Genomic DNA, 12,390 nt, shown 5'->3' with positions numbered 1-12,390 from the left:
GAGGTCCCAAAGTTTGCAATGAGTTGATATTTAGATGGAAGTTCAGTGGAAGAACTACAAATGACGGTGACAGGCTTCTGCAATTCTGGAAAAGTTGACAAGTATTCAGGAGAAACAAGTGGTGAGAAGAACTCAATTTATACCAATGTTTTGATGGTACTAGATCATGAATTTCATATATTTTTTTTTTGTAATGAACAGGAGGCTTAATGTTAATTGGCAAATCCTGAACCAGCTAGCTCAGTTGGTACAATCAGTTTGAAAGAAGAAGGAAGTCAATGGGTTTCATTTCCAGTTAACAAGGCAATGACACATACACGGAATTCATCTGTCATAGGGGCTGGCAGATTTCCTGACAGAAGACCACAGTCTGAGGACTGCTACTGCTACTTCCATGTCAAATGGAAGACTAAAAGGAGATAGGTAGTTGCTAAAGGCAAGCAATGGAATATACATGTAAATGATTTAAATAGTATGATGCAAAGATAGAGCAATTAATCCTAATGATAAATAACTGAAATCAGCTCTCTAGCCATGCTGGAGTGCACAGCCAATTATTTGCACCACAGAATTTGCAAATTATTACTACTGGGCAGTAGAACAACAGCAAGAGCAGTAACAAGAACAGATAAATAAAACAGGTGAACAAATATATAGAACAGCTAAATAAATATTTTTTGCTACAATACCTACTTTGCAAGCTCATAGTAAAACATTAACCATGCAATGATTTACATATCCCTGATGCTTTGTTTTATGAATATTAGTTCTTTCTATGTATCTATGAATAAAATAAAATTTGTTCAGGTAGTTACTCAGTTAAATTATCTGATCTGTACCTCTTTTCCTATACCAACACATGGAAGAATACTGTAAGGCAAGATCTTGTCTGCCAAGATAATGCAGCATTATCCTCCTTGAGAAACTTCTAAAAACACGGGAAAGGTTATACTTTGAGAAATTAGAGGAGGTGTTGCATAACACAGCATTGTGGCTCCCCAACAGAGGCTGTACAATTGCTTTAACAGTACCCTTACCAGCTGAGAATCTTAGCCACAGAGTCCTCCAAAATGTATTCGACACTGAGATTAAAGCAACTGCATATCTCTAAAAATTACACTTTAACAATTTTTTGATAGATTTATGTCTTATCCGTGAATCAAAAATTCTGATTACTGTGCTTCAGACGACAAAAAGGGAACATAGCAGAGTGATCTCATGAATAATTTTTTCATTACGGATTCTCCTAAGATTTTAATACAGAGTAGATCAACTGGATCACTTCTATTTACTTTTAGCTGTACAAAGAATAAAAAGTTTCCGTAAAGCACCTGTTATGCTTACCTCGCTACATGGTTAATTACAGGGGCAAAGTTTGTAGGTCCGTAAAGCTGGACAGATTTTAGACTCCTATAATACGCCTCCATTACTCCATCAATGCCATGGCAGTACGGATTTTGAGGGTTTCCATTCTAATGAAAGTAAGAGACAAATAATCACTAAAAATAATCACAAAAGAAAAATGATGCAGCTTAGTGAAAATTTATCCAGTGTCCATTTTTAAATGGCAAAGACCTAAGAATTTAAGGATCTCTTCAAAGAGTTTGCTAGCAATGTCCAATATAAGAGCTATGACTGGTTCTGAATATTAATTGCTTGTAGAAGGAGTTTTTAGCAGCCTCATGTTATATGCAGTCTGAATCACTGGCACAGGTTCCCGACATAAATACCATCTTAAGGGGAATTAAACAGTCCTTATAAGGAACAGTAACAAGCATTTCTCTGTGTGCATTTAAGGTATGAATTACGGGACTGATGTAAAACTGAAATCATATTTAGGAGCACAGTTATGTCTCAATAATCTCTTATTTTAAAAGCATGAAGAAAAAGAAATGGGAGCCAAATCCTGATCTTCATACAGTATGTGAGTATAAGGTAAGCTATAACCTCTTTGTCGTTTTGCGATACTGTTCTGCATTGGAATACTCATTTTAGATCTGGTATAAACTGATGAAGAAATGAACTTAGTCTCTGGAAACCCATAAAATTAGTTGGGACTTGCACATAAGACTGTAAATTCTTTGAGTAGGCATTTTACTACCTAGTTCTATGACGACTCTATGAGGATACCTATTTTCAGATGATAATACAAATATAAAAGGTTAAATTCCAGATTAATGATCCGTGTCAGGCTAGATAGGTAACCATGTAAGGCTTCAAACCTTCCAAATCACCTTACTCTCTTCCTTATGCCAACACCTCATTGACTTAATGTGCCAGTATCTTATTCTAAAGTACACTGCATCTCCCTTAGAATCTAGAAAAGCAAAGGGGATTTTTCATGGAATTGATCTGGAATGTTAAAAAAGAGTGCTGAAAGCACTGCTGAGAATTAAATGGGAGACAACTATGCATGTTTAGATCTGCAAGAAGGAAGAAAGACTGTTTATTCCTCCTGTAAAAGCACACACAATGCATTATGTGTTAATTGAATTAATTTTAGAATAAACTTTTAAAAATCTGAAACTAGCCAGGAATAATTCTGCTGTTTTAATAGTCTTAGTTACTATCTGTATCCATACTTTTGAACTTGCTAAAAGAAGTCCAAGGAAAGTCTGTGATTCAAATTAATATCTGCAATTACATCTGCTTTAAATTGCCATCCATATGGAAAATTTCTCCTTGAAATGTGGCATTGGTTTCTAGCACACACTAACAGATGAAATACACATCTACAATCACCAGTCTATTCTGCCATGTCTTTGCTGCTATCTAACTGAAACTCACCTGATACATCTACATTTGCTGAGAACTTTATCCTACTCAGGTATGAACAAAACCTTCAAAATAAGCAAACAGATAAACATCCACACTAATCTCAAACACCAGTTTCAACACATTAACCTTTCTAGCAAATCCAGTTAGATTTTAGCTTTGTAATTTAACTGGCACATATACAAAATCTCAGATTTGTTCCTATAACCTCATCCTATACTCCACTTAGTTGTCTCTAGGAATCTCTAAAGTAGCAGCATGTAAAAGATAAAGAGATCCCAGAAAATGAGAGAGAACAACAACAATAATAAAAGATTATCTTGGATCATGGTTCACTTGCATGTTAAGATAGATTAGCTTCAAACTGAAATCTTTCAAATATTTATTTCTCATGCTGCTACAGATGAGGTTTATTACTATTTTTGGCCTACAGCGACTTCTTGACTCTGGACTTCTGTCAGTAACTTCACTAGCATGAAAATTTTGAAGTAGTCTTTTAGACATAAGAATTAGCATATTCTGTTCTTTACTTGCCCGGTAATTACTTTACACTAAAACCTTAATTCCATAAATTTGGTTGCAGTACAGAAATTCAAAAAATATTTATATATATTTATTAGCTTACCAATGCAAATTCATGTGATACTCTTCCATCTGGAGGCAGCCTAGCTCCAAAACCTAGAGCTGGGAACATTTTATCACTATCATAGTCCTGAATTATTTCACCTACTGCTTTCAGTGCCATGCCGTAAGCATTCAGCTGATAGGGATTCATATAGTGCAGTGAAGTAGGCTGTGAAGGATTACCTGTTGAAGCAAGAGTCAGGTTTACTTTACAACTGAATCACTCCCAGATTTTCTCTCCTAAAAATGACAGAAATCTAAGAAAGCAGAAATTGAAAATATCATGAAAAGGAAAAAATATATATTTCCTATATACATACTTGTGGTTAAGTCAGGTAAAAATGCAATGTTCTGAATACATTTTTAATAGGTTAATAGTAGTAGCTATAACCTTTTCCACTACTGGAAGGGCAACAAGAAATTGTGATTAAACTTGTAAATTTGTATCACTGTTATAACATACAATACTTTTACATGTACTTTTAAGATGAAATATACAAAAGTATTATGAGATTTGGAAAGTAGTTCTGGAGGAGAATCAAAATATATTTCTGTTTCATCATACTTCAGCCTCACTCTACCTGAAACTCCTTTGGTTTGTCTCTCTCAAGGGGATCTTCTAATTTAGCCAACTTTCTCCCAGCAGTAATAAATACATAAACAAAAAATCAGAAAGTACAGAAATATTTGCAAACTGTTCCTACTTATTTAATTTTGCACATAGCTTTTTTAAAAAATAAAAACTAAATAATCCAGCTGTTCTGTTTGCCCTGCTTTTCTGGACAGGAATTGTTTTCTAGTCTGTAATTGCTCAGCTGATTCCAGATGGTACAAGTATACTAATAATTAGTAATACAAAGCAGTTAAGTACAACACTGATATAGGTACACACACATACACTATCTCAAAACTGCTTTAAAACTGAACACAACACTTAAATATAGAAGAAACTTATTTTTATTCTTACCATTTGAGGCTGTGAAGTCAATAGCGACTGTGAAATTGATTTGGGTTCTGTAAAATAAGCATATACAAATCTTATCAATAGCTTAACTGTTATATGGAAAAATAAACAAGAAATGATATTGGTTGAGGACAAAGCATAGGACACTGACTTTCTAATACAGAAAAAAAACACATTGAAAACACTTCTATAGGATTCCAACAAAGAGCTACACAACACTATTGTATCAGCATACTGAAAAAAGTTAATTTACTCCATTCTTCCTTTTTTAAAATGTTTAGGAAAAATTCTAAATCAACAGTAAGGTTATTATAATCCACGTACATTATTAATTGATTTTCAACATTAACACTGCTTTTTGCTTGGACATAGTTTAGCTCTAGTCTTGGATGAATTTGACAAGGCATGTAGGGTTTTACTAACCTGCTCTTAACACTAAAACCATGTCTTCAGTCAGAATGTGTTTGAAATCATGCTATATATAATATCTTTGGAGAGGATAGCAGACTTTTTGGCGGGAGATTTCATTCATGTGAATATAGTCAATACTTTGAGTGAGTGTATCAAGGAAAATTTTGGAAGGTAAAAGTAAAATCTGGAGGCAAGAATGTTGAGCAGTAGCTAAGTAAAGCCATTATCATGCACTTGTTAGCATATTATTATTATCAGAAAAAATAATCACTAATGGACTTAATGAGTGGCAATCCCATTATATGCAATTTTGTTCCATAACTTCTTTCAGGACAAACTACTGCCATTCGGGAGATAAGCTCTTAACTAATAAGACTCTGATCAGGCAGAACAGTTTGGATGGATACGAAAATTGATTTTTTACTCAGACTAAGTCTTTTACATCTTCCTTCAAGTTTCTGCCTTTCACCACTATGAACTTACTGACCAAATTAGCAAAGCTCTTCAAGAATTACTGAACAGATTTAACTCATGCATATTTAGATTAAATATCAAGTCTGACACCTGGCTTTTGACAAGATATTTGATTGCTATATTTTGTGTAATGAACAGTAGCCACAAAATCTTTCATTTGGTATAAAAATGCTCAAAATTTTAAAAACGCATCTGAAATTGAAGTCTTCAAGACAAATTTAGATGCATGATTAAACAATCCAAATTTTAAAACACACCAAGAAAACTGAAGCTTTATCTAAGATGGTTAACTGGTTGTTTTTAAAAAAGTCTTCCAAGCTTAGAGTTACATCTGAAATATGAAAAATAACTGCAGTGAAATAATGATTATTTAGGATGGATATGTTGAGCTACCTTAGGGTTTAACTCAGGACAATCTAGTTTAGACTTTAAAACAATACAAACAGCTGTTTCCTATGATGCTGAGGAAATCTAAACAAGTACTCATATGAAAATTGTGAATGAAACTTGGGGTGTTTTCATGAGTAGTTGAATGCTGTTAGAAGGGATGTACAGTATTACTCTAAACAGCAAGAAAGTAATTTTACAAACAGTGCTCAAAAGCACACAAAAACATTAACTGGTTGGAAACCAAAGATTCTCAACACACACAAAAAGCAGAAGGCATGCACCTACACCTAGGAAATCTTGAAAACCAAAAAACCTCTTTTTCACAGTAGTATATGAATGCTATGTTGTTATCTCTGTACATTTTTCTAAAAATCTTAAAATGCCACTAAAGCGCACTTAAGATGCAACATGGAACAAAAATACCTCACATTTAGGGAGTTTTCACAAACTTAGTGGCACAATATTGGTTAGATTTTAGTTTAGAGAAGCACAGAATCTACATAGTACTATGCTACAGAAAATGGCAATTTACAAGACAACAATTTAGTACATACAAACCACAGAAGACCTAAGGCATTCTGACTATGCTGAATTTTATGGTAAAGCCACACTCTATTTAGGTACAATTAGTCAATTCTGTAATGTATCATTTTGTGAAAAGATAAAACCACCATACTGGCGACTGTTTGACCTATACAGATATCAAAGTAAAAATAATAATAATTTAAAAGGGCTAGAAAAGCAGTGAGTATAAGAAGTAGTCAAAAATTATCAAGTTCCTAAATTCAACCCCAACCTATCAACTCACATGCCCATCATTAATAATGTGATCAGATACAGTCTGAAACCCACCCATCTCTCCTACCCCCCACACCCAAGAGTAGAATCTTCTTCAAAGAAGAACAGGCAAGGGATGGGCAACACTCAGTATTTCCATTTATTCTCAGAGCAGTCTGTTGCATTTACTGCACACTACCAACCCACTGCCCTGATGACAATACTGTTCATTTCTTTAGTGACTTTTAATGACCTTTATCACTATTGCTTCACAGTTAATTTATTTCCTCAGCATACTTGTGAAGCAAAGGGACCTTAGAGCTGTTCTACAGATGCAGAATTGAAATGCTGGAATTAAAGTAAACATTTCTATTCATTTTGCATGTTTTTTGTTGTTTTGTTTTGTTTTCAGCTGATATAGCATTGCACCTCATTTCTTCAATATAAGCACGCAGCAATATTGACCTCAGCATTGACAAGGAATGTACAGTGCTACTGCTGACTTGGTGAGACGCTTAAAAAAGAAAAGTCTGGTTCATGTGGTTTGGCTGCTATTACAGAACACCACTGTAGAAGACTCAATAGATAAAATCATTGCTTGGGAAAACTTAACTGCTCTAACAATGAGAATTCTGTGATGGAAAAAGATACCATTTTATGAACTCTCCTTTTTATTACAAACCTCATATTTTATTAAAACATGGCCTTCCAAAAGTAGAAGGTTCATGATTTATCATATTTGGTCATTCCCTCAGATCAGTATTTTTTTATACAGAAAGTCCAATTTGAAGGAGGAACTCTAGTTTCCTACATTAATGTATGATGGAAAAAGGTGTGTCCAGTAAGGGATACTGCTCTGAATGGCAAGACAAACTTTGTAAAGAGAAATCAAAAGACCTGCAGAAGGAGACACTGCCACATCTAAAATCCTTAAAGAAGACAGAATAGTAACATGCTAGCAGAATTTCCCACAATGAGAGGCAGGAAGGCCCTGGGAAATGGAAAGGACAAACTACTTGAGGCAAAGGTCCAAGGCTTTTTTTGTCGTTATTTTAAAATATTTCTAATTTCCCTAGATTTTTCCAAAGTAAGTTCTTTCTAATTAGGAAATTCATTTACTGAGGTTGTGCCCCTGCTTTTCCAGCTGCACACTCCTCAAGCAGCTTAATGAGAAGCTCGTGACACCACCACTTCAGTGAGGTTACAAGGTCATGAGACAGTGTGCAAAAGATGCTAAAACATTGCCATCTGCTTGGCAGGCTGAGGTGCTGAATGTCCTGACACAGGAGAGGGCTCAGAGAGGGTATCCAAGCACAGCAACGTGCCTTGTGGACTCAAAGCTGGAGACATCACTAGTGTCACCATCTAGCTGGTAGAGAGACACCACAGATAGATACACCTTCACCACAGAGCAGATATTCTGTTTGTGTATTTGGGAGAGCAAGGTAAAAGCTAACCTCTTTCAACAGGAGCTCTATCAGAGCTGATACACGTAAGGGAACAAACTAAGGCTGGTTGTAGCTTTTGACTAGGCTTGACAGCATCTGATTTTTAAACAGCACATTGGAAGAAAACACAAATTTCCTCTGTGGCTTCAGAGAGAAACAGCTGGTCTGTTAGCAGGGGGGAGCTGGTGAAGGTTTGAGAATCACTTACTGTGTGGAAATCTGTAACTGAGCTAATGGAGTAACTAACACTGCCAAGGGTCTGTATCGTCACCATGGCATTTAGTCTAAAAAGTCCCCAGTGACAGTAATTTTTTTATTTCCTCTTTGCAGATGCTTGCAAATGCAGTATCAGCATAAAGAATCTTTTCCTGATAAAAGCTGTATAATACAGAATATTCCTCCTATAGAGTTTTATTACTTCTAATTATTCTCTAAGGATACAATATACCTGGTTAAGCCTCTAAGATACACAGCTATAGCAGCCCTTGCTTCACAGCTATAGCTCAACAAGATCTCCTCAGAACATCAAATATGTATGTCACTACGTTAGATGCTGCACTGGCTGGATGAAAATAGCTGTCATAAAAGCAGTTTTAAATTTCTATTTTGGCCATCAATGATTCAATATAGCTCAGTTAAAAATGAATGCCCAAAGCCTTTAGGATCCAAACAGCATGTGCGTGTTCGTATCTGAAAACCTGGATGAGGGCAAGTTTTAACATGATGGTGGGGAAACATTTCCTCTCGTCTTCCAGTAATCTAGGACAGAAAAGATGACAACACTTTTGGATTGAAAGAGGATTCGGCTCCTGAAATTTTCATGATTTACAAATGTCTAAAGTAGCATGTTAGCTCACACCCTACTCTAGTAAGCCAACTGAGAAACTTTTGTACAGAAATATCCTTTCTGTATACTTAGTCTTGCAGCTTTTTCGGTCCCAATTTCTCTTCCAGATAAAACAGAGCAACCTATAAACTAATTTACCTTTACAGATTTTTTTGTTTGTTTGTTTCACAGTCATTCCGATAAACCAGGATTATTTCAACTGCATTCCTCTTCAAGGCAATATCCCTCATATTCCTGGCTAAATCATATACTGGGAGGTGTTTTCATAGCAAAATATGCTATCAATTGGTAAGTGGTAGGAGAAATCTCATTTGGAAATATATATATATATATATATTTAGTACAATGTACCCTCTTTTAAATGTGGGAAGGTCAGTGTAGTAAAATGTGATTAAGTGTCAAGACACAAGGAAAAGCCAGCTACCAAAATGGTGCCACTTGATGCACCACAGATGTAAAAGAGACATCCATCTCTTTCTGAACATACTAATACAAAATCCAGTGTTCTGAAATAAAACTAAATTAGAATTTATGGACAAACTACTATTTCATTCTTCATGGCTCTTTAAAAAAAAGCAACAGTCACATTGATGATACTTATAATGGAATATCCCAATTAAACACATGCAGACTCAAAATACAAATCAAATCAATACTGTAATCCCAATTTGTTACAGTTAAAGCTGTCTACTTTTCCATTAAATCAGTATTAGTTCTAGACACTTCAAATCTATTACAATGAAAGTTTTGAACATGAAGTATTTCACAAGCATCCGTTTATAGAAGAGCCAATATCGTGCCTATTGCAGATTCAGTGTTTTCTTTCCCTTGCCTAACTAACTGAAAGAAAAACAGGGAACTAAAACCAAAATGTTGGAAAACATACTTGATGGGAAAACAGACTGATAAATGAGGAAATCTTCACTTCCCCCTCCCTCCAAACTCTGTTAACTGGACTGAAACTGATATGTAGTAGTATTAAATGAGATGAAGGAAGGAAGGAAGAGAAAAGCAAAGAAAAATACTCTGAGGTTCAATCTCCTGGTCATGCTTCCACAGACCAAAATTGCACAGGTTGCAGATGGAAAGGTAACATTTTATAAAAACCTTTACAGTTTTTCACTGTCATGTACTTAGAAATAACTGTATGAATCACCAAACAAGACTTTGTATAAAATAATTAAATGATAAGTATTACTGCTCAGACTTTTAAGCACATTCTACTAAATTATACTCCAATCCTTTATAAAAAAGAGGAAAAATCTTTACAAGTGGTAATTATTAATACCACAAGACTTATTTGATTTGCATTTACAGAGAAATACACAAAATATCAATAAGAATAACAAAGTATTATTTGTATTCAGAATTTCTATTATTTGTCTACAGAATGCAGGTAATTGAGCTTATTAACTGGCATTGTCACATCTCAGTGAGAAACGTGATAACTCAACCTGAAAAGATTATATGTGTACCCACACTATTCTTTCCAAATTTAGATATAAAACTTGATTCCTCCATTCCTTTTCTATACCCTCCTTGCAGAGACAAACTTTGAATGAATGAGGAATAATAAATTGTGGCATAGATATATCCAATACACTTCAAAGAACAAACACATCAGAAGTAGAACCATTTCTTCATCCATGTACACATGTACCTCATTCTATGCAAACTTTTGGTAAACACTGATGGATGGTCATTTCCTTTTGGGAAAATAACGATAAATGGGAAATTGAATGTGTTATAAATGTTAGTTAATTAATATGAAAAAAATGCCTTTGAGGGGGAAAGGCTCTAAATAAATGCCAACTTTAAATACACCAAAGGTCAGTGTAATCAGAAGAAATAAACCAGCATTTTACTAGTGTAATATATAGAGATGGATATAGTATATAGATAAGACCCTTTCAGTTAATCCAATTATCACTACTTGATCAAACGTCATTACTCAATGTCATTATTTTTGTACCAATACCTATTCCAGCATTATAAATGAAGCTCCATAACTTAACTGACATCAATAACTATTTGGAGGTTTTACATAAGAAAGTACAGCCTCTATCTAAATAAGGAAAAAAGAAATTACTTGGACCCAGCATATGCAAAGTACAAATACAAATTATTAGTGAATTACAATGAGACTGTGAAAACAAGAAAAAACTGTTACCAATCACATACCCGCCTTTAATATAGTCAAGGAATGAAACTTCTGTTTCAATTAGAAAGGAAAGCAATGTTACCTGAAAGCAAATAAAAGAGAGTAAGATATGAATTGTCATTTTCCAATTGAACAAGTAGAGACATAAGCACAATGTTTTTGGAGGTGAAAAAAGAAGATGTAGAAAACAATGAAATAGTTTCAAGAAGCAGTGTTTGAAAGGGAAGAAACAAGTTTGGAAGTCTACTAAATTTATTTTTTAATTGTTGTTTTGTTTTGTTTTGGTGTGTGTGTTTTTTTTAAGTGAAAGATAGGGAATGGAAGATCATTTTCCAGGGCATGTTACCACGTGCATTTCTTCTGATCACTATATACTACTTCTCTCCGTGAATATTAGAGGCCAGATGATAATGTGACTATTCTTTTTGAAGTACTCATTGAGTACTTCAACTTTGTTTGAAGAACTCAATTACGATTATTTGTTATTTCCCATCTCACATTAAAAGTGCCATTGAATATTGACACAATCCAAGAATGAAGAAAAACTAGTAAGCTGTATATGTATATATATATGCACACACACATATTTATAATATAAATATTTAAAGTGGAATATACTATATAAATATGTGAAGATAAGAAATTTCTTCACTCTCAGCTTTCATCATTCAGAAATTACATGGGTCCAAGATACAGGCAGTGTTACTGGCATTTGCAGCACTCAAATCACAGAAATTTAACTAAAGATCTGGTGTTCAAGATATTCATATGCTGCACAACATTCATGAAGCAAAGAATTCAGTCCATATTATTTTGATTTTATTTACAAAGTGACACAAAATTCTCTCGGAACAGAAAATGCAGCAGGCTATCAGTGAAAACTGCTTATGCAACTATTCAAAACAGAAAGAAATTACATACAAGAAATAGAAATGACGTAGATTTTTGTCCATAAAACCAAAATTTTATTTGCCTCCAATTGCAGCAAAATATAAAAATTGCAAACATTTCTATTATGTAAACTTACATTCAGAACAAGATTACAGGCAGTAATTGTCTTCTATCTTACTTCCTTCATCACAGCTTCTCTGTGGTTCTTAGTGACTTGCAAAGTTTAAAACCACCAATTTACTTTTCTTGTTGAGAACAAAAGATCATAACAAGGTTCTACCAGACTATAAGTAGCATAGTCTTGAATATAAGACTAAAATTTCTATGCATTTTCCCACTTCAGAGTCATTTCAAGGGTTCATCTATTAATACAGGTGGTCGGTCACCTTGTTCCTAATTAATTTAAGCAAATGTTTTCAGTGAATCTAATTTTAAAAGGTAAAAAACACAGACAATACTCTTCATAAATGGCCAAAGTGTTTACTTCCATACAGACAGTAGCTACCAATGCTACAATTTCTGTATAGTGAATTTTAAATTTGACTGCTTTGTTTGAAACTAATCGTATTCAGAAAGATTTCTGCTTAGCATGTAGTTTGTATGTCTGAAATTAAAATGACCTCCTAAA

The 12,390-nt window shown here is 34.2% G+C and overlaps 1 protein-coding gene across 1 annotated transcript in view; it reads right to left on the bottom strand.

The window, feature by feature from the left end:
* The window catches only part of CPNE8 (copine 8), a 104,019-nt gene that overhangs the window by 15,466 nt on the left and 76,163 nt on the right, over positions 1-12,390 (bottom strand). The window contains 4 exon segments of the mRNA XM_040544735.1: positions 1,345-1,472; positions 3,401-3,582; positions 4,367-4,413; positions 10,892-10,953. Of these exon segments, the coding sequence (XP_040400669.1) occupies positions 1,345-1,472; positions 3,401-3,582; positions 4,367-4,413; positions 10,892-10,953 (419 nt within the window).

This window comes from Cygnus olor, chromosome 1 (assembly GCF_009769625.2).
Source record: "Cygnus olor isolate bCygOlo1 chromosome 1, bCygOlo1.pri.v2, whole genome shotgun sequence".
NCBI lineage: Eukaryota > Metazoa > Chordata > Aves > Anseriformes > Anatidae > Cygnus > Cygnus olor.
This window is presented reverse-complemented; position numbering and strand designations above follow the sequence as displayed.